The sequence below is a fragment of the Myiozetetes cayanensis genome, unplaced genomic scaffold, assembly GCF_022539395.1.
Source record: "Myiozetetes cayanensis isolate MyiCay16 unplaced genomic scaffold, myiCay2020 scf9, whole genome shotgun sequence".
Lineage (NCBI taxonomy): Eukaryota > Metazoa > Chordata > Aves > Passeriformes > Tyrannidae > Myiozetetes > Myiozetetes cayanensis.
In genome coordinates, this window is record NW_026088185.1 from 34,751,242 (window position 1) to 34,775,049 (window position 23,808).

Genomic DNA, 23,808 nt, shown 5'->3' on the forward strand with positions numbered 1-23,808 from the left:
AATAACTTGCAGCTCCATTCTTCCTTACCAGCATTAAATTCCATTATCAGTTTGTCTTTCTGACCAAGGAAAAGTAGTCTGTTTATTCCCTGAGATAGTTTATGCGACAGAGGTTATTTTAACCTCGGGTTATTAGCCCATCTGCAAAGTAATTTAGCGAGTGAAAATGCTGCTGAAATCCATATTCATGTTTAGGAAGATTTCATCGTAGCAGACACTTGTATCAATTTACAGCATAACCCCCTCCAACAACATTGATATAACATAATTGCTCTGACTGCAAAACACAAAGCAAGGACGTGGAGTGCTCAGGCTTTCCAGTCACCTCAACTTACTCTCTCCCACTGACTCTGGGTGACTCATAAGCTGGGAAGCCAGCTATGTTAAAGGACATTGTTTAGGCCAGACTGAATTTCCAGGCAGTTTTCCTGGAGTTCTGATGGATTTAAGTGGGCCTTTCCATTGCATGGAGTCCCCCAGGTGTGCAGCAGAAAGTGATGGAGAGTTTCAGGCTTGATGGATCTGAATGGTTTGGCGTGTAGTTTTCATCAGAAGCTTCACACTCTAATCCATACCCATGAGTCTCCTGTGGTGTTCACAGATACCTGATATCCTGTTGTGGTCAGAATTGATATATTCTCTAAAGAAACAGTTTTCATAGAATCATAGAATGGTTTGGGTTGAAAGGGACCTTAAAGATCATCTTGTTCCCCTCTGCAGCCATGGGCAGGGACACTTCCACTAGACCAGGTTGCTCAATTCATATTTCTTTCCCCTAGAGAAAAAGAGACTGAATCAAATAATTATTGCACACAGCAGAAGCATGTGCAGCTTTCCACAGGCCTGCATGCCATCCTTTCTGGAAAGGGAGATGCACATGCTTGTACTTTTCTTCTGCTTATTACAAAATCAGAGCTGTAAACAAGCTCCAGAGTACTGCAACAGGGACAAAATTAAACTGTGAGTGCACTGAGTGCATGGAAGGGCACAAGTTCTGCTGTTGCACACATTTTTGCATGATCATAGAAATTAGAGGTGATAAAATCCTATAGACTTCACTATTTAGTTTCCCTGCAAAACTTCTCTAGGCTGTCCCATGTTTTACGTCACTTCAGTGTTCCATGACAGTTTTCCTGGGGAAAATGTTCTATAGCTCAATAACCCTCCCTATCAGAAAGCTGTTTCTCTTTCTTTGTCTACATGTTAATCTCTTCTTTTAATCTCATTGTGTGTCTCCAAAATTTCTCAACTCTTTCTGCTGGTGGAATAAAGCTGCCCTTCTTTGTTAAAGTATTTTCAGACTCAAATTATCCTTCTGGGTAATTTCTTTTTTTTTTTCTTTTTCAAAGAAAGAAGGATCACCCATTTTGACAAGCTTGTGTTGTGTGTTCATGATGGGTTGCAGAGCTGCCTGTGTGGTGCAGACCTGGACATGCATGAAGTCCTGGAGAGAATCTAGTCCAAAGAGGCCCCATAGACCTATTTATAAAACTATAGTACTTGAATACTGAAAATTAATTTATTTCCTCCAGAGTTTAAATATTTTTTGCATTAATATATTGGTGTTTGTGGGGTTTTCTCCCCCCACTTTTGTAATTTTTACCCTGGAAATACTAACTAAATTTCACAACATTGTAAAATCAAGTCTCAGTACTGCTGTTTTGATCTGCTATTAAAAAACCAAGAAGATTAAGCTCTTGTCAGAGGCCAGGCAGGAAATTTGAGGCAGAGCTGGGGAAAAAAATTCCAAACTCTACTCTTCCAGTAGTTTAGCCACAAGAACCTCCTTCTGTTTTGAACAGCATATTTCTTCTATTAAAAAAAAATAATAATAATTAAAAAAAGAAAGGAACAAAGACACACAGGACTGTCAGTTTTAGTGGAGCTGATCCTTCATGGTTTTATGGTTTGGCAAATGGAGAACAAAATTACCACTCCAATACTGAAAACTTCCAGACTCTGCCTGCAAATCACTTGACCAGGATCTCTTACTCTGCTTCTTTTAACCTAAAGAGGTTCTTTTTCTCCCATCTCAAAGACATTCTGGAGAACACATTCATTTTAACCTTTAATAACACATCAGAGAAATTCAGTGAGCAATCTTTGGAAAGCTGAGTCTGTGGCTGATACTGGACTGGCCACTGTTAACTTCCATTAAGTCTGTTTTCTGTATCACTTATGTTATTTTTAAGGTAACTGTGGTTTAAGAGCAGCAGAGAAAAAAACATGCATCCAACTAATTAGTTATGTTATGTGGATATTACTCCACCTCTTACCCAAAAGGGACTTATTAGTGCTTTACACAGTTAACAGCAGCGTTGTAATTGTTGAGTGGGATGTGCAGCAACCCAACTCACAAAGCCTACTCTAACCTGCATGGGCTTTGCCAGAACTGCTGCACAGGCAGAGTCCCTGGGGAAGGAGCTTCCATGGCAAATGAGGATTACTGTGCTTTACACCAGCTCCCAGAGACGTAAATGATGCAGGCAAACAAATCTGCTCTTTGAAATACTCGCATCCATACGGAGGAGCTGGGGAGGCAGAGCTGTGTCACCCTGGGATGCGTGGACTGACACTGAGAAGAAGTATCAGCCCTCGTGTTGAGCTCTTCCTGGGTGTCACACATGCCCTCGAAGCCTTTCCTTCTTTTTTTAGGAGCTAGAAATGATAATTTATTTGGAGAAAGGAGATGGCTTGTCTTAGAGATACGATGTATGTTCCTGTCTAGTTTCTGTCCTTTCCAGTTGCATCAGTTTAAATTTGCATTTGGAAAACCCACAAAATTTTTCCTTTAAGCCCAATGGCTTTTCAAGAGGTTTGGCAAAGTAAGCATTGAAAATAGCTGGTCAGTGTGTATGCATTTGTGTTTTGATCTGCAATATGTTATATTGAACTAGTTTTTTAAACTAATTATTTTTTAAATTATATATCTAGTACAAGAACCTTATTTCTGAGTTAAGACTCTTCAGGAGTGGTTATTTAATAATAGCAAGGAATAATTAACTCTTTTCAGCAATACCAGCAGCTGTGCTACAACAACTTGTCCCTAGAACTTGTTCTATTCTTGTTTAATCTGATAACTGCCCTTACTGAAAAGTCAAGTCATATTCATGGTTGTTTGGTGTTTTTTTTTTTTCCCCTTTTTCAGAAACCAGGATACAAACCTGAGTGTGTGGATCTGTGTGGTGCTCGCATTGAATGGACCTCAGAGAAATCCAGCAGAAAGAATGTCTTTCAGGTAAGAGGCAAAGCATTCCATTGCTCATTTGAGAGTGAACTCTGTGAAGAGGTAGGTTTTATTTCCTTGGTTTTAATAACTAGAGCCTGATTTAATACAGCGTTTTTCTTGCCAGTACAGGAGTGTAACACTTTATCCAGCATCGGTTTACTATTTTTCTAAGAGAAGGATTTCTGATGACTGAGTCTCCTAAACACTTGAGAACCTGTTGATTTATTGATTAATGCTCTATATTCAATTTGTTTTTAAAACTTAGTAGGTAATTGCTTTGGGTTCAGGTCTAGAATCTCGACCTAAAGGACTTCCATAAACACAACTTCTTCAATCTGCTTATACAAGCATTGCTCCAACGCAGTGCGGTTACTCTGTTTATTTTTATTACTGTTCAGGGTCCTCAGACGGTGATGACCCAGGTTCACATCTGCCAGGGGAGGAGAGGATTTTAAAAGCTTGCCTCTGTCAGGGCCAGCATAGGAGGACATGTATTTCTCATAAGACTATTCTTCATTGATGGAAAATAATATTATTTAGTTCTGTCACCTAAATCGCATTGAATTGGAAGGGAGGATCAAGGCCCAAGGAGATGAAAGGAGGAGGAAAGTGTTACTGCAAGGTTAACATTCCAGGATCTAAGGGTAAAATAGTTTTTTGCAACATCTTCAGGTTTTGGACATAATCCAGTTCCCATGAATATCAGTAGAAAGGGTTTGTGTTTTTTTCTTTTTCACTAAATGTTGCATCAAGCCACATCAAAATATTATTTCCTATGAACTGAGTTGTTTCCCAGAGTTCTGACATTGAAAATTTTTAACAATACAAACAACAAAGCAGGGGAAGATGCAGAAAAGAACATGTCAGGGTCAAGATACCCTTAGTTACCAGATAGTCCTTTGGCATCATCACCAATGAAACATGCTGGAGGAACCAACTCTGTCTGGGTCTTGGGTTTAAGGAAAAAACCTGTTACACATAAAAATCCCCTAAGGGTCTGTACGTGGCTTCTTGAAAAGAAACGTCTTTGGGTCAACTGGGTGTTACAGAGGCTTTTTTAAGGTTTATTTTTCTAGACATCTTTCTAAAGCACATGCAGTATTTAGAAATATTCCCCTTCTCCAAGACAGTGAGACTTATGCTTCTATACCCCCCACATCCTTCAGGTTGTCTTGAGACAACACTTGGAGCTTTGTCGTTTCCTAGGTATTTTTAGAATAAATATTTTGGTTTTGCTGTCAATCTTCAGCTTTTTCACTTGGAATGTGATTAAGTATAACCTTAGCCTTCACTCCTGCAACCCCCTGAGCACACTGACAGGTCTTCTGAGCTTCTAGGGTTTATTTCTCATTTTGCAGTAAGCAAAATTCCTGTTTGGAAATGCATATCAGAGCGGTGATTCACTGCAGCTAATACATTTCCAGCGCAAAGACAAACGAAGCTCTGCTATTGATTTCCCAAACTGGTGGTACGAGGGCTCTGCAATGCATTTTCTTCTCACTTCTGTTCGTGTGAGGTGTAACTCCACTGAATCAGAATAATGTGAGAAAGGAAACTCATGCACTACTGCTTGAACCCATTAAAATGTGTCTTCATCAAGCCAATAAGTGAGTGGGAGAGACATTAAGAAGTAAAAGCATGGGAGGAAGGACATATGTTAAGACACATTTTGAAAAGGGATGGAGCATTGTTTAGACAGAGAGCTACAAGAAGATTGTGCCAGATGGTAAGAGCGAAAGAGGAGAAGGCTTTGGCACCAGTAGTGGTGACATTTTGGGAGAGGAAGGGACTGAACGAGACTGGTGCTACATGAGCAGATAGAGTGGGAAGGGGACTAGAGAGAGAGAGAGAAGATTTGTGAGATAGTCTGGAGGGAATCCAAGGCGAGTTCGAAAGCGGAGAGGTCAGTTTGTACCTGGATACTGAATATTTCAGGCAACACATCAGATGATCTACTTACCCCTAGTGGGTGGGAATAAGATTGATAATATATGTCTACTTATTCATAGATTTGTTCAAATGAAAAGAACATGGGTGATTTTTTTTTTTAATCTTTCTTTTTATTTTTTTGGTGACCTAAATATAGATGCATTGCATTGGTATTTGATTAAATGTATTAGCTGCTTAGCTCTGAAATGATCAAAAATAATTTGTTTCTATCTTCAAAGCGTAGTTGATGGGGTTTTGTTTCATTACTTTCTGACTGATAAAACCTTCTTTACTGATTCAAACAGAGCAATGGTTGCTTTCTGCTAATGTGCTGTATTAGGAGTAGGTGCAGAATTTTGAGTCTGATTTAGCCAGGGTGCTCAATTTGAGTTCATGCATTATAGATTAGAAATGGAAAATGACTGTTGAAATTTTGGTTTGAAGAAAAAGAAGGAAATCTTGAATTTAAAATCTAACCCTATGACAGTTAATGGATGGTAACAAGGAGATGGAGCTTAGGAGTATCATAAAGAAAACTAATTGGAAACATGATCGATGCAGGGGTGGAAAGAAGGAGGAAACTGTAAGTAAATGATATTCAGGCAGAAAGATTTGGGTTTCTGGTCTCGATCACGAGGTTTTCAGCAGTGTTACTCCCCTCCTTTTAATTGAGCTACTCCCAGTTTAACAGGATAAGTCTGATCTGTCTCACACTATCCAATTTGCACAATCTATTCCTGTTCTTGATGAACATACTATGTGGGGTATTTTTTTTCTCAACTCCTCCTTAATCGTTACTGAAAATGTGTGCATCTTATAGTACCTAACCTTATGATTTCCCTTCCTTTATTTTCTTGATGAAATAGCTGGCACCAAGGAAAAGACCTGGTTAGGAACAACTTCACATGATAGGGAAAGGTGGCAGTTTACAGTGAGATTCTGTGCTGTTTGTTCTTGTTGGCTGAGTGACGTGATACACTAGGTCTTCATCGGAGCAGTGGTGAATAAAAGAAGATTTATGTTCAAATCACATGCTTTAAATATTTCTGCTAAGTGCTAGTTTGCTCTTTGGTGTTTAGCCTGAAATTTAAAGCACTGAGGATTAAAAGGATTACAACATAATCTTAAATAATCCTAAGTGTCATTTACAGAGAGATGGTTGTAATAACTAAATAAAACCATGTTAAGGGATGGCAGTGTTGTCAGTCAGCAACTGGAACAGCAACAGCGCCTATGTCACTCTGTCATTCTCTTCTTGCTTTTTTTTGGCTTAGTTTGATGTTGGATAGGTGCATTTTGATATGGGTTATCAAAAAGGAAAATAACTTAATGGGCTGCTTTTCAATGAGTACTGATATGTCTGTTGAGACACCAGTAACTAGGCTAATTTGCAGATTTTCTTTTTAATATTCTATATTTTCTGCTTCTAGTAAACTTTTCAAGAAGATCTTATTCTTTCCCATTTTACTCAACCTCCGCTCAAATCAAGCAGCTTTTTAATTTCAAATTCAGCCCAGACACAGAATGTGGAAGACATTCTCTCAGCCTCTGAACGTGTAGTTCTGGAGCTTCATTAGCACAAAGTTTTGTGGTTGTGCCTTGTTTCCTTGAAGAGGTTTTGGAATATTTCTCTCAGATCATTCAAGAAAGAAAAGGAAAAATAGTAGAGAGGTGAAAAGTGTAAAAAAAGGTCACAAGGAGCATATTTATGAATCGCTGAAGCTGCTTTGTTCCCTTTAATTACACCATTCATTTAACCAACAGACATTTTTTGGTTTCTTTAGTCATATTTTTTCCCTGTTTACCAAGTTCATTTTTTAGGAAGGCTTCATATGAAGAATTTCTGGAGTTCTGTGGCTGGGCTCTTGCCACAGATCTGGTGTGATACTCCTTTTTGTTTCAATACACTGCAGCTGGAAGGGGTTACTCATTCACATGCAACTAAGTATAAGTGTATTTTACAAATACAGAAAGCTGGGTAAGACCTACAGTATTTCAACAGCAAGACAGCTGAAAGTAAAACTGCACCTATGTGTAATATGAAAGAATTTATCTTGCAGCTGTTTCATATATAATAACATTTATGGCACTGATCTGGGGTAACTCCCTTGCCCTTGAAGCTGTCCAGCTTTGTCCAAGCGCATAATCTGAATGATAAGCTATTTTGTTCTACATACTGTGGGATCAGGATAGTATCTGGATGCCTCCCAGGAATGGTTTAAGTCCCAGCTTTTTGCCATGGGAGGGATCGTTTTTGTTTCCATGATCTCTCTAGAGGAATCACTGAGTGAGCGATGTGGAGGGGCTTGGGTTGGGATTGGTGTTTGGATTTCTTTGTGTGTTTTTAAATAGAAATCCTTCATAGATGAGACAAATCAGAAAAAGCCACCTTGCAGAATGTGAATCTTCTGGTGGTCCTTAGCAGCAGCTGGAGCATATTGAGTTAGATGGACCTGTTGTGATTTTAAAACACCTGTACAGAATTTTTTCCACTTCTGGACATTACTGCTGTGACTGAGGTTTAATTTTGATCCCAGGAACCTGAATATATTATTGCCTAATTAAAAGACATGGCCACATCACACAGTTATTAGGTGGTGTCAGCCACAAGTTCTTTAAATAATAAACTCACAATTAGTTTAAAAAAAAGAAAAAAAAAAAGCTCAAGAAATTATCTTTATCATCTTAAAAAGAAGTGTATCCAGTAGGTTGGAGTCCTGAGGAGGCCACAAAGATGCTCTGAGGGCTGGAGTTCCTCTGCTCTGGAGCCAGGCTAGGAGAGCTGGGGGTGTTCAACCTGGGGAAGAGGAGGCTTCAGGGAGACCTGAGAGCATAAAGAGGCTCCAAGAGAGCTGGAGAGGGACTGGGGACAAGGACTTGCAGTGACAGGACAATGGGAAACGGCTTCACACTGAGAGCAGAGTTAGATGGGATATTGGGAAGAAATTGCTGGCTGTGAGGGTGGGAAGGCCCTGGCACAGGTTGCCCAGAGGAGCTGTGGCTATGCCTATATCCCTTGAAGTGTCCAAGGCCAGATTGGATGGGGCTTGGAGCAACCTGGGCTAGTGGAAGGTGACCCTGCCCATGGCAAAGAGGGTGGAACATCATCTTTAGGGTCCTTTCCAACCCACATAATTCTGTGATTTTTACACAAGTACTCTGTTTTTCTTGATGTAAGTGGGAGATCTTGAACACAACCGTGTGGAAGGGCCACTCAGTTCTTTTTCAAATTCTTTCTTCTAATTGTCTCATTAATGACCTTACTAGCAAAACTCTTGCCAAAATGTTTAGTAAAACCTACTCAATAGATGCAGAAAATCTTCTGACCTCTCCATATATCTGCTATTTTCTTTTGTAGTCTAAATCCAACAAACCTGTAAATGCATTTTTTTTATTCAGTTTTCTTAATTCCTAATTTCTTTAGTTTTAAATGCCACATAAGATTTATTGTATTTTACAGAAATACATACAAAATGCAGAATCAGAGCTGTAGATGGTTGACACTAAACTGCAGACAACATTATATTTATTCCAGGGTTCTGGGACCTGATTCTTTACTCCTTTTATGATAGTGTAGTTCTGTGGACATTTTTGAAATCACTTCAGATTTGCTTCTGTTGAAAAATAGGTTCTTTATCAACTATCCTATTATCTTTTTGTTGCTTTTAAACCAGAAGCTATGAATGAACCTATCCTTTCTTTAGTTCATTGCCTTACTCAAGTCACCACATTTTCTGTAGTCTCAAGCATACAGATCACAACCTTTGCTTTTGGAATATGCTGTTGTAACAGTAGTGGTCTTTGTATGTGAAATTAGGCAGGATTTTATATAAGTAATGACATTGTTTTCATGGTGTATTTGTATGCAGATTTTTTTATTGGTGATTAAAACAGAGAAAAAAAAAAAAGAGCAAGAGCACATAGTGTAAGAAGAAAAACATCCTTGGCTGTTTTGCAGAAAATAGAAAATTACACACATGAGTTTTAAATGTTATACAGCTGAGAGGTCACTTTGCCTTCTAAAGACATCAATATGACATTTGAAGGTGATAAAGAGAGACATTTAGAGATCTTTGATAATTTTATTTTTTTATTATTTTATTTTTTGAGTATGAAAAAGGCAGATTTCATTGTAATCACTTTAACTGTGTTGATGGTAAACATCTCAAGCTACTCTTGAGACCAAAGGATGTGTTGAGGTATCCTCGTTTATTAAAGAACTCAACAGGCAGAAGCACAGAGAAAGCAAAAGATCCTCATCTAATCCAAAATAAGCAAGAACCTGCTAACTGGGGCACTCATAAAAGTTATGGAATATGCATTTCTACCCATCTTTCAGAAACACTGGGTGAGCAATGGCCAGGTTTTGACCATCCTGGGTTCATGACTTGACTGACAATGGTGTACATTTAAAGGGTTTGGGAAACTGAAACTTCAACCTCTGTATTAGAATTTCAAGGAACCTCTCTATCTCTTTAACCTCTTCAATGGAATTGCAAGGGTTTCAAGGCAGAGTAACTTTATTCATAAAACTGACAAACTGAGTAGTTAAGGTAGAGCTGCCTCAAAGTTATAGTTAGTCCATTTCTCTGACTTTCTGTGGTTTATGTGTCTGCTTTGGGGTAACACAAAACAGCCATGGCAGGAAGGCCTTGTGTGTTTTATGGCTATCAAATTATGAAAGTGGTAGTTTTTATTATTATTAAATAAAAAAAATCACAATTTTTAAAATAATGTCAAAAAGTGATTACTTTTCAGAAATAGTGGAGTCCACTCCTAATAAGCAGCATTTTGTCATACACAGCTTCTTGAAGGAAGATGCAAAATTCTCAGTAAAACTTTGGTTGATTTGTAGTTAAATATGATCTTAGCTAGACAGTTGCTTTTTTTCCCAATTATTGTCTATAACAAAAAAAAATCATAAAAGTAGATCTCTTGAGAAGTGTAACTTCAACAGCTCATGGAGGTCTTGGAAAGGCTTGAAAGTCTGGCTGAAGCAAGAGCTGCTCTGGGCAGGGTGCTGTGGAGATGCTGCCTGTGGCACTGCAAATCCCCTCTGCTGTGGTACCCACTGCAGGCTGTGACACATCAGGGCAACCAACCCCTAAAACCCACCACAGCCCGGGGTCTCACTAAATCCCAGAGAACTCCAAAACCCAATTGAAAAAGCGAGCCTAAATTTCCTGTGAAAATCAGGCTGATTTAAAAAAATGCACGACCCATATTCCCCAGATCTGACACTATGTGTACACAGAGGTCTGCCTGCTAAAAATGATTGTTATAATGGCTCACCACACTTTTTTAAGAGCCCATCTTTTGCTGGATGGTGGTGCTGATCCGTGAGTGACTGTGATAGGTATGACTGTCTGTTTGTTCTCATATACATGTGCTCCTCAAGAAATTATATGAATCACTTAGCCTGTGACAGCCACGCTGCAGCTTTCAGAAGTGCAGATGTTATTTGTCCATCAGAAAAGAAAATATTTATTTCGAGCCACAGGCATTTTTCCTCATTGCAGAAATAAAACATAACAGCAGTTAATGCTTAATGTGCGTGTGACATAATTTTGTCAGGGACAGAGGCACGGCTGAGCACAAGGACCTGGGCAAACATGTGAGTGCAGAAGAAGCACCTTGTGCCTTGTATAACACCAACCCTTATGAGAAATCAATCCAGGCAGCGGAGCCTCTTGTTTTTCCCGTTGTTTTTCAGCTGAATTCACGGAGGGTGGGATAGTTGGTGGTGGGGGGGGGTTGCGATATTATTTTGTTTTACAGCTGAGGAAGCGAGCAGCGTTTTGCAGCTCGAAATGGCAGTGGGCTGCAGCCTCTTGCTGCATTATTCATAAACATATTGCTGCCATCTCGTGGGCAGCAAACGAGCCGGCGGGGCGGGCAGGGATGGGCAGGGATGCAGGCAGGGACGGGAAGAGATTTGGGAAGGGATGCGGGCAGTCTGTGTCCAGTGCCACCAGGGCTCTGCCCTTCCCCATGGACCACTAGCTCTGCAGGGAACAGGTTGCAGGTCACTCTACCCCCACTATCACGATGCTGATCACTTTTTTAGCATCTTTCAGCCCAAATCAGTGCCTGCTTGAGCAGTTCATGCTATTAACTGCTCTAATGGAAGGTGTCCCTGCCCATGGCAGGGGGGTTGGTCTAGGTGACCTTTAAAAGTCCCTCCCAACCCCAATCATTCTGTAACTGATGTTTATTTTATCTGGCTGCTGAATGAAGTAATATCTTTTTTTATTATTATTTTTAGGACGGAATAATACTTCCATAAACTTGTGTTCTCTAAATTATGCATGTGGTAGTAGTTTTATGTGTTAAAATGATGATTATATTCTGATCAGCTGATAGGGAAAGGTAAATAGGTTCCTAAGGACAAGTTGGCTCAAGATAAAACATGTAATGAGTGTAATTGTCACAGATAACCAGTAAAGTGAACTTGATAAAGCTTCTCTAATGTGAGTGAAGCTTTTAGTTCTGTGTTTTGTGCACTCATAATATGAAGAAAATTATATTTTCCTGGTGACAATCAACAACTGAAAAGAAAATGTAGAAATGGGAAAGGAGCCTGGATTTCCTGATTCTTTAGTACTTTAAGGTCTACTGCTTCTCCTGAGTGAACACAGTTAAATTGATTTAAAAGCATTATGATTTTTGCATGGTTTTTTAACTTCTTAATGTAAGTTAATATTAAAAAAAATTGTCTTGATATGTGCCCAAACATTACTCACATTCCCTTAATTTATCAAACTCTTAGGAAAAAAACAAAAACAAAAACCGAAAAAACAAAGAGAAAAATGAATCCTAAATGAACTCACTCAGAGTTAATCAAATCTGACTTGTTTACATGTTTGGTGCTGGTATTTCTGTGTTCAGCCACTACATTTTTTAAAATCTTGGCGAAGTCAGTAGACTCCATTTTTTTTGTGTTTCTCTTTAATGACTGAGGCAGATATTTGGAGTTGACTGGGCACGGGGAGCCTTGGCTGTCCTCTCTCTGAATTTGTGTGCACAGGGATGCCAGACGAGATGCTTGGGATCCACATTTTTTTGTGTAGGAGTGATTTCTTTGGGGAGAGGATGTTTTTGGATGCTTCAAGGTGTTAAAAGGACAATAGGAGGCAATTTAAATGCGAGAGGAGAAATGGAAACAGCGACCTGCCCTCTCTTTCAGATGCTACACCTCTGGTGTTCAGCAGAGCAGGAATTCCTAAACTGTGATTCATGGACCACTAATGGAATGGGGAGGCTTTTTGAAATGGTAATGCAAACCTAGCCAGCCTGAGAAGACATTTAAGGTTGTTCCCAGATGGTACAAATGAAAGGAAAACCCACAAGAACAATCACCACATGGCACCCTGACTTTTCAAACCTCCTCCTCGAGTTTATTGATTTTGAGATGTGCCTCCAATTGATCCCAATTACAGAGTATTTTTTATATGGATTATGGGAACTGTTAAAAATTTGAGCATGAGTTCAGGGACTGGATTTCTTGAATTCTAGAGTGTTGGGGATTTTCTTTAATATTAGGTGGTTTATTATTTGGGGGATGGGAGGGGAGTTATTAATTTTATTTTTTCCTTTCCTAACCTTTTCTCTGATTTGGGGTAAAAAAATTCCTGGGAATTTAAAGCCATTACATCTGCAATTGCATCTGTAAAACATGACAATCCAAGAAGTTTAGCAAACATTTTCTTTGGCAAACAAAGTTGCAAAGAGGGGATGTGGTTTGCTTACCATTTCATTTAGAAACAGAATATTGAACGTAAGTTATCAGGAGATTTTAACACTTAAAATTAGCAGCACCCTCAATTTTTTTTTTAATTTTTTTTTTGTCCTGATAATAGTCACGATTGTTACAAATGCAACACTATTTAAAATTTCAACATACTTAAAACCTAGAACGTGTTGTCCTCCCCCAGTCAGAGTTTGCAGGTAAAATTTCACAGATTGAACTTTAAACTAAGTTTTCAGGAGGGAAAGTGTGCATTTGTATAAGTGAATATTTGCACAAGAGCATGTTTTAATTTAGGAAAATGGTAGCCAATTATTATGATTCCCTCAAGTAATAAGAATTATTTTTTTTTTATTGTTTGTACATAATCATCACTAGGTGGAGGCATACTTTACATATTCTATTGAACATGTCATTTGTTATGGACTGAGATGAATTGCACTGATATTGCAGAATTAAGTGAATGACATGATTTTTACCCTGAGCTGTTGAAATAACCTGTTACCACCAAATGCCCAACTCTCAGGCAGACTAAGCAGACTTGTGCTTTGACCACTACTTCTGCTGAATAAAAAAAACAATTAAACCTGAATATTTTTGAATCACATGCTGTCAGAGATGTCTTGAATTAATTTGGAAACATTGTTAACGCCTGGTGAAGTTAAAAGGAGGAAACAAGGCAGGTGTCACCGAGCATGAGATGGAAAGAACAAATATCTATTTTGATATCCCATCCTGCAGTACATAAAGTAATATATGATGATTTGACTGGGTTTTTTGTTTATTTGATTTTTTGTGGGTTTTTTTCAGTCATGGTAGCAGAGTCCATTCCCATTCCATCCATATTTTCTCACAGTCCAAGGCCACCTGCTATAGATTGCATACATTAGATTTCCACTGAGGGTTACAAGACCTCCCTTCATTGATGCCAATACAGTAATTTCACCCAAACTCTCCTAATTTACCCCAGGGGTAGATCTTACACCTTTTTGCAACTATAAATAGTCCCATGCTTATGTTTCTCTCTTTATGAGCTGACAGAGCAGAGTCTGTGTAAGGTGGTCCTTGGCACAAAGGCACAGCCTTGTGTTTGAGAGGCCACAAAGGGAAACTTTTGGGTGTGAACGCAGGAGCCGGAGATAAGAACTGGTTTTCTCCATGCTTTGAATACTGTGTTATAACTCTCTGCAGATTATAATATCTACTGACTTTTCTTTTAGGAGAAAGAAGGGTCATGGTGCACAGATTATAAAGCAAAAATACACTTAATTCAGTATTAATATCCTGTCTTTTTGGGTAAGATGCTTCTAAGCATGTTGAGTGGAGTAAATACATTTTTACATCTGTTTCATTTTAGTATAATTAACAGAATGGAGTCAGGATTGTTGAGATTTCCTGAGAGTTGCAGTTTCTTAACCCCAAACTTTCACAGTGGATATTGTTGTGGCCTGGAGCTTTGTTACCTGACTTGGCATGCTCTGTCCCTGCTGGAGCTGGGCTCCTCCATCCTCTGGGGCAGAGTCAACTGGTTACACCCTGAGATAGCCACCCTTCCATACCTGTCCACAGACAGGGTTTTAAAAATACTGTAATGGAGCTGAAATATGCCCCCCCATATGTTGGGTTTGTTTTTTGGTTTTTTTCTCTCCCTGTGTACTCTTTTTTTTTTTTTTTTTAATGATTTGGAATCACACTTTTAATAATTACACTCACAATCTAAAATTAAATAAACATTGTGCTTAATGCTCAAAGAATTGCCAACCAGTAATGAAGAAAGCATGTCCAGCAATTTATCAGCCTGTAGAAAATAATTATAGCAATGTTTTGAAATGCATTGGTTGTAGTTTTGTTTTGATTTATAGAATGTAAATAATCAGTTTTGATTCTTCTGTTTCAAACGACTTTCTTGGAAGTAAGGCTTTTAAATAAGAGTCCCGCAAACCAAGCTGTTACTCCTGGGAAATTCTGTAGTGGTATGTTACTGGCATTTGAAAAATGCACACCTTCTGAGAAAAAACCAGGAAAATTCTGTCAGACAGACTGATGGGAATTCCCAAGTTTGGAAATGCAAGTTCTGTTGGAAAACAATGGCAGCACAATTCAGCTAGGGCTGCAGTTGGAGTGAAAAGGAACATGTTTTCAGCATCAAATACATTTTTCTTCTTTTTCTTCTTTTTTTTTTTTTTATTGTTGTAATTCTGGAAGCAAATATTCTGCATGATCAGTTAAAAAGTGCAAAGTAAGGAATGAGAGAGAGTAATGTGTGTTGGAACATAACATAGACTTTACCCATGTAGAAAAGTGTGAAGAAATATGGTAAAATTGAATGTAAACAAAGAAATGGGGAAAATGAACGTGGGAGTGAAGAACTGTGTAAAGGGAGTAGGAAGAATGTAATCCAATAGTAGAGATCAAAGGAAGGGAAGCCAATTTTTTTCAAATATTCCATAATAACTTCAGTGTAGCAAGGTAAAGGATCTGAACAAAGGGTCAGAATGCAAATGGGAAAGGAGAAAACACTGTATACAGCGAGGAGCGTGCAATTTATTCTTCATTTACTTAATTAATTTTTTTTTTTTAGGATCAATTATTATCTCCATCTCCCGGTATTTCAGGACTCTTTTATAATTACAGGCACTATTTTCACTCCCTCTCCTGCACACACACGCTCTGTCTCGCTCCCCCTTCCAGGCAACACTTCTCCACTCGCGCAGATTTGAGGGGGTAGGAGGATCTCAGGGGTTCTTTGCAAGATGCTCGTTTCCCACCACGGAGTGTGGCATTGCCAGGACTCTTCAGGGGACTCTCTGCCAGCTATCCTGAAAGGCTTGCAGAGGAGTGGGAGAAGATTTGCATACTGCCCAAGCTGGGCCAGATTTGAACCCCCCTCTCTGCTGAATAGTTTGTTACTGAGTAAATAATGACACCAAAATCATTGCAGCTTCTGTAGTGGAGTAGGTGCTGTGCTATGTCAAGTTATTAGGGTCTGTCCCTTATTTTTTAATTCCCCCCACTCCTAAGATGCTCCTTTTTTTATTCAAACAGAGATTTCTTTTCACCTGCATTTTTTCCCCCTCTAATTTTACCTTTCTCTGCTCTTGTTTTCTTTTCCTTTCCCCTCTATTTTACATTTTTGTGTTTTAAGCCATATTTTAAGCCATTTTTTCCTCCTGTTCTCGATGTGATGACAGTATATCCTGATGGAAAGATAATAATGCCCAAGGAGGTTTTCTTTTATGAATTCTGCTGGTGTTACTTTCACATGCACAAATATATCATCTTGATTTCTAGCTCTGGGTCATTTCATTGCTCTTGTATGTCTTGCTACGAGATGTTTCCTGTAATTAAAAGATTAGGTTAAATAGATTATTTGTGCTGCCCTGTCTACATAAATGTTCTGTTTCTCTGCCTCTAGATACTGGCTTTTGTGTTTTAAGGCAATGTTGTGTACATGAAGTTGCATCATGTCTCCTTTGTCTTTAAGCTGCTGATTTATTGGTGAGAGAAGCAATCAAACGAGACATTTACTGCCATAGCCTCGTAGGGTCAGTGAATTAACAGGTGCCAATAAGTTCTAAAGAAGTGTTTTAATCGTTTCTAAGGTATTTAATTAATGGACTTTCTTAGAGGAGTGGTGACTGAGCAGACATAAGGCTGATAAATATTTAATGCTTGTATCTGGGGAACTTTTTTTCCCTTTCATGTAATTTGAGGTGTTTACTAATGGAAAACAAAGCCTAAATTGTCGTGTAGCATGCAATCAATGATAAGCTGCTATTAGATTGTCCAGGGGTTGGATACCTATCAGGAATTAATCTGTATGTGCTGTGATATTCTGCATTTAGAGCTGATCTTGTTTAGAGAGGATTTTGGAGTTGTGTTTCTCTGACATGGCCAGATATCTATGTTAATACTTATGGGCTATAACAAGTAACCTCTATGAACTCAATTAATTGAATATTAAGTGTGTGCATGGCTGTTTGTTTTGGGCTGCCATGGTTTCAGTAACTACCATTTGTAGGGAGGTAGAAAAAGAGACTCCACATCCCAACATGCTCATTGGTCTATGTGATATTCATAATACTTAATTTAAGCCATGATGGTCATAATGCCATAAGTGCCCTTAAAAGTTTGAAGTCTGTTTTTTTCCTACTTACTACTTACTTTCTATCATAGTCTGTTTTTCTTCATCTTAGAGGAACATTTCCCTTTCTGTTACTTTGCTAAATTTTCACTCCTTATTCTTTATTTAAAAAAAAAAAAAAAATCAGTTGTGTCTGAGCTACATTTGATGATGTATAATTCCTCTTGCTCTTGAATTCTCATTGTTCTAATTCCATGCAAAATCATGAATTCTTTTTTTTTCCTTAATATTCCTACCTTAAAAAATGATGTTTGTGTTACGGCGAGTGTGACTGCACTGATTAAAGACTGTTTCCTTGCTTTTCCTTGCCCATCTGAGCTTTGTTAAGTCACGCTCTGCTGTGTGCCACGGCAAGTTTAGGAACGCAGGAACTGTTGAAGAAATTGAGTCTATTTGCTGTTGCAGTTCACTAGAGCTCTGATCCGCAATGCTCGAGCACACCAGGCTGTTCCAGCTGCCTTTTGCCATCGTTAGGATAGTAGTAGACTTGTTGTTGGGTTGTAAGAGTTAATTTTGTCACATTAGGAGGGAGAAGTTGCAGTATTCCAGGACTGGAAACATAGCAATGACCGATCAGTGCTCGCGCTGGGGACAGTGTGTGCAAGCAGATCGACTCTGCTGATTTAGGGCGTCACTTCCATTTAAAATGGCATGTTATTGGAGCAACAAAAATATGTTTGTAGTGTCCAGGCCTCTTGGCTACACAGAAAATGTAACTAAGAACAGGTGACAACATTTTTTTATGAATCCCCTAGCTAACAATTGGAAAAGATGAGAAATGATGGCAACATGTGCACACCACCAGAGCAGGGAACAGAAAGCTTCCTTAGAACTGACTGATCCTGAGTGATCAAAAAACCCCAGCAACTTCTGGAGGTGTCTGCTGCGTTATTTGGAATTTTGAACCCGCAGATCTATGGAAATGATGTGATGTAGAGGGCAAAATATTTATGACAAAAAATCCTGAATTTTCCAGAAGTTTTAGCTGACATAGACTGTATGCTATAGGCATGGTATAATATATTTTGTAGTGCACCTTTCTCCTCCTCTCACTTTTTAAACTCTTACTTCTGCTTGCTTTTTCCTTCCCTCTCTGTATCTTTAATAATATAATTACTATTTGCAAACCTTTTATGAACCGTAGAAGATATGTCTGTTTATAATCTCTGAGGATGGTTAGTGCTGGGTTTGAAGTCATCCACATTTTCTTTCCAACTCAGCAGCATGTAGAGAAGAATGTGCTTATAATCAGTCAAGGTAAAATAATTGGAAATAGGAATAATAATATAGCAATGGGGTAAAATAATTGGAAACCGGAATAATAATGCAGCAATGGCCAATGTGCTTGTCAACTCGGCTGCGATGGTTTTGGTTTTCCACTTGACTCAGTGAATGTGTACATGGCCTGTGGAGGGGAGCAGTCATCTCTGGATCTGATGTATGCAAACCTGGTAATGCAGTTATCACAAACGTCGATTAGATCTGCCCATGTAATTAAAAATACACATCTGCCTCTTTGAGAATGCAGCTCAGGTCTTGGGTTTTTGGTTTTAGTCTTTTAGAGACAACTGTGCCAATCTGAGCAAGTCGCAGAGTAACTTTGCTTAGGCAAACTCTCACTGTTACTTTTTGTTCATAAATGCAGTTAACAAGTTCTTTTGTACTTCTTTGAGTGTTAATTGATGTAAACAAAGTCTGCATTTTATCTAATCCCACTGAAGCTTGTTAAAATTAGAGATGTGCCAAATTATTCCAAAGCAGGTTGTAAAGTAAGTGAACCATTAGATCCACTGGCTCACAAATGGCATAGACAATGTGTGCTCTGTTTTCTTCTTTTTCAGGGACTGTTTATGTCAGAACTTTCAAATCACAGGTTTTTTTGCATCTTTAAGATTGTGTTTAGTTAATCTGTATGGCAGAAGTACAGTACAAGCAGCAGGGCTGAGCATGACTAAAGCTATTTCTAGAAAAGTCCATATATACACTCCTAATTGAGCATACCTAGCAGGCAGCTCTGCTGATTTCTATATCCAGCATTTTCTTTTTCACAGACACGTCCGTTTGTTAGCGTTTTCTCTTTGTAGGAGTTATGATTTATAAAATTGGTTATTACCCAATGTGTTACTTCAGAGACGGCAATCTAACATGCAAGGTGCTGTCTCCAGGGTGCACAGTGAGCTCTAAGGAATCATTCCCATGGAAAAGTTAATGGGATTGATCCATCTGCATGGAACTGATGGGCTTTCTCTTCTGTCCTGTTAACTAGCTCCCACACCATGGGCTATTCTCAAAGTTGCTCAAGACTTCAGTGATTCTACCTCTCTCCCACACCTTTTGCCTGCTCCTTTGCCTTGTCTTTTGGAAAATTACTCTTTTCCATCTCCTGCCTCCTCTGCAGACCACAAGGCTGTTGATGCTGTGCTGGTATAGGACAGCTCTATGAGATATAAAAGACATAAAGTCTATAAAAACACTATAAAAACAAAAGTCCACACTCCTACTCCGGTTCTCATCGCCTTCCTGACTTGAACATCAAGTGGGTTCTCTGAAGTCTTCTGATACTTAACTATGAAGACAAATTCAACATGCCCAAATGTAGAGCTTGGAGAAGAGCCCTGCACTCAAATTTGGACATGTGTTAATGGTCTTGTATGAGAACTCACTTTACCTGATTTCCATATGAGCAATGGTATAGCCAGGAGAGTAAAAGGGTCAGGATCAATTTTAAAATCAAGTATTATCAGATATCAATTAGACAATTAAGTATTCATCAAGTACTACTCTAAGTTAGTAGAATCACAGAATCTCAGAATCTTACAATGGTTTGAGCTGGAAGGGACCTTAGAGATCCTCTAGTTCCACCCCCTGCCATGGGCAGGGACACCTTCCACTATCCCAGGTTGCTCCAAGCCCTGACCAACCTGGTCTTGGACACTTCCAGGGATGGGGCAGCCACAACTTCTCTGGGCAACCTGTGCCAGGGCCTCACCACCCACTGAGTAAAGGATTTCCCCAAACATCTAATCTCATCTCTTCTCTTTTGGTTTAAAGCCACTCCCCCTAGTCCTGTCACAATCTACCCATATAAAAAGTTGCTCTCCCTCTTTTTCATAACCTCAAGTACTTAAGTGCTCTTTAGTGCTTCAGTAGCTGATCTGTGTTCTACTGCCAGTGGTGCCTCTGCTCTAAGTCCTTTAAAGATGAGAGTGTTGTCTCTCCCTTCACACTTTCACTACGGGTTCTGAGGGACAGAGGTGATAGTTTTGTTCCATATACAATGTAAGATACACAGCTGGGGGTTTATGTTAAGTTTATATAATAGCAAAAAAGTACCTTTCTGTCCTGTTTTGAACTTTTGTTTCAAGTTGTAAATGATGATCAGGGATGAATATTCTATAGCTGCACATTTTATAGCGTCTCCTGGTAATTATTGCTAACCAGAAGTTCGATTCTTAATTGTTAAATGTTATCTTGGGCAAAGATATTGGGTCTGTGCAGAAGGAACAGGCACTGCTGCCCTCAAGATGAAGGACAGCAAATTCAGGGATAAGATGGCTGGTGCTAGGATTTTCCTGGACCTTAGGAACTGACTAAATAGATATGGAGGACTAAGGTGCCTAATTAGGAATCAGATCCATAAGCACCCTTATGGACCTAGCCAGCAGTGACTTTATTTTAATTTAATTAGTAGAGCTTTTTTTCCAAACAAAAATGGACAATTCTCTTCTCAGGTAAAACTGAGATAATCTGGTAGTGCGTGTCAGACAAGGCAGATCTCAAAGATCAGTACATATAGATGTTATCTTTTATAATTCTCTGTTTTATTCTAGCTGCCAGCACCATAGTATCTAGTCTTTCTAGCAAACAGGTGGCTCTTGCAGCATGCTTTACAATCAGTCAGACTTTGGCTCAGTCTAATTTGCTTAATCATATTAATTAATTACTTTTGTAAATGTCAGAAAAGTTCAGCACACATTTTACTTTTTAAAAAGATTTTTGAAGATCTTTCTAGTAAATATGTAACTTTGAAATATCTGCAGTATTTTTACTGAAATTGCATAGTTACTCAGATTATTCATTACAAGCAAACTATTCAACTTTTTTTTTTCCTCAGCCTTCTTTCACTTAGCAAATTGACTTAGATTTCTGTGAACTTATTTCCTATTTTATATCAGTTTAATTAGGTGATGCCAATCAATTTCAGCCTATGACCCGTTCTGCTAGTTGCAGTGTGGCATTTTTCCATTCAACATACCCTCTGATTAGAGAAAAAAGTGTTTAATGGCAGGTAAACACTAGAGACTGGAAATTAGTGGGTATTGAACAAATGCCTTTTTTTCTTCTATAATAGCACTTATCTTCTGAAGAGGATTTTTTCCAAATATTGTATACCTCAAAAGTCAATTTTAGAGTAGGAAATGGAAAAGATCACACATCTCCTACAGGTGTAATTCATATACAGGTGCTGTAAGCCACCTGCCTTGACCAGTGCTGTCTGTTAACCAAAATGTTGACATTATGTTCTAGATTTAATTAATAATATCACTGAGAGGTTGAGAACAGTCACAATACAACATTTGATAGTTTCATGCTGTTTTTCTACCTTTTTTGCTGTATCTATGCTTGGATGCTACGTGGTTGCTTAGTAAGGCTTCAGGAAAGAGGTCAAAGCATAGGTCATGCTTTGAGAGACAGTTCTGAAAATCAAAATATGTGGAACTCTACAGTCACTGAATCACAGAAAGCTTAGGTGAAATGAAGGAAAACAAATGCTCCTACCTCAAGAAGCCTTGGGGGAATCACTTGAAATAAAGCCTAATTGACTAACAAATCTACAAATGGTGCTTTTCCTTACATCTGACCATGTTGTGCACTCATCATAATTTCTTTGTGCTAACACATTGCCTGACTGATGGCATCTGATGTGTGCAGGCTCCACTGCCAGTCAGGGTGTAGACAATGTGCTCCAGATGTGCAGAGTAAGATCACTGTCCTGCAGCAATCAGTCCTTCTGTTCCCATCTGTAACAATATTCAATTTTGAACTGGACAGTGATCATTACTAAGAATTCCTCTCATTTTTTTTTTTAGTCTGTATGAAAGCCTGAGACTTTTAGGTTGAAAATAAGAAAACATGAGAAGCTTAACAAAACCCTAATGTTCTGTCACGTGGTATCTTCAGGTTAGTCATCATCTCTACTCTAAACTCAGGATCAAACCAGGAAGCAGCAACTGTGTCTGAATATTTATGGCTCTCTATGTGTACATATGTAAGTGCACTCTTCTTCCTGACTGATGACATCTCCAGGCTGTAGGGGCTGATGCCAGGAGAGTGTTGACCAGGCAGAGATGGCTTTTATCATTTATAGAATCATAGAATGGTCTTGATTGAAGGGACCTTAGCTCAGAGGACAGAGGTAGATGGAAGTCCTGTTGTCTAAGCCTGGTAATTCATCCAACCACTAAGTTTTAAAGGAATATAATTTTTCTACAATACTTTTATAGGGAAATGTTCTTCTTGTTCAGAGTGGAGCATGTGCTCCACACCAGGGATACAGGTCACAATAGCAAGATGCTGCCCTTACATAGCTCATACATTTTTATTTCCATCAGGTTTATTCCTGCACCATGAGTGTTGCCAGAGTAGAAGCCATCTTTAATTGTAATCCTTTGGTACTCCATGTGTGCTTGTGTTGTTGTATTATTAATACTGTTCAAGCTACTTGTTTGGATAGCATCTTCTAATTTCCCAGCTATGCATGGGAGTAGCAGACACTGTATAGAGAACAAGGAAGCTGAACATGAGCATAAGGGTTTGTTTTAATTGTCTGGGAATTTGTCTCTAATTCTGAGGGATGGCTGTGTGTGGTATTTTTTAATGAAACAAAATGAAGGTCAGACCACAACTTGGCCTTGTTGACTTTAAAGTGCACGAAATCTCACCAGCCCTTCAGTGAGCGTGGGGTAAATTTAAGCAGAAGAAGGCAGATTTTGCATGGATCTGGACCAAGTGATGTTTTTTTGGCAGAAACAATAGAAAACATATTACACTGTGTTTTTATGTTTGCTTCCTCACACTGTGTGGTTTTGTCTGGTTTCTCTGCAAGCAAGGTTCAAGCTGGCGAGCCACACAGTTTCCTTTTGATTTCTTTGTTGTTCGTTTATTGGAATTTGAGATTGGAAGCAGATACAGTGGATGCAAACCCAAGCGAGCCAAAATGTTTTCAGTCTGCCTGTGCAGCCCTGCCTGAAAGCTCAAGTCATTGAATTTTATACAGCAACAACATTAAACTAATTCTTCCAACTCTTCTGGAATGTATATTTCCATTAGGATGGATGTATTCACATAAACTAGTTATTTTAATATTCTTCTGAACTGGAATGCAATTACTCACTCAAATTAGCCTTTCAAAATATTGACTAAAGGGGTTATGACATTCTGATCCTTCATGAGGCTATGGTCAAAAATTCAAAGTTTGTCAAGATTCAAGATGCAGGCACATGAAACGGAGTATAAATTCAGGTTATGTATACTCCATCTGCAGCAATAATATTTTAAAAACTTAATCAGTATAATACTGCTTGACAGAATAGCACAGGATAAACTAATATTTTCAGTTCAATTGCATAAAGGCAGTTTAAAAATAGGACTTACCATTTGATCATGCATTATTTTCCCGATGAAAGAACATGTGGAAATGGTAAGAAATGATAATCCAACATAAAATATACAAATGTACAAATTTTATCCAAATGCTCT

General features: G+C 38.7%; 1 protein-coding gene across 4 annotated transcripts in view; it reads left to right on the forward strand.

Moving 5' to 3' along the window:
* Positions 1 to 23,808, forward strand: part of ARHGAP15 (Rho GTPase activating protein 15) — a 334,404-nt gene that overhangs the window by 63,080 nt on the left and 247,516 nt on the right. For all 4 annotated transcript variants that reach the window (XM_050339915.1, XM_050339913.1, XM_050339914.1 and 1 more), the window contains one exon: positions 3,149 to 3,238. In XM_050339915.1, coding sequence (XP_050195872.1) covers positions 3,149 to 3,238 — 90 coding nt within the window. The remainder of the gene's footprint in view (positions 1 to 3,148; positions 3,239 to 23,808) is intronic.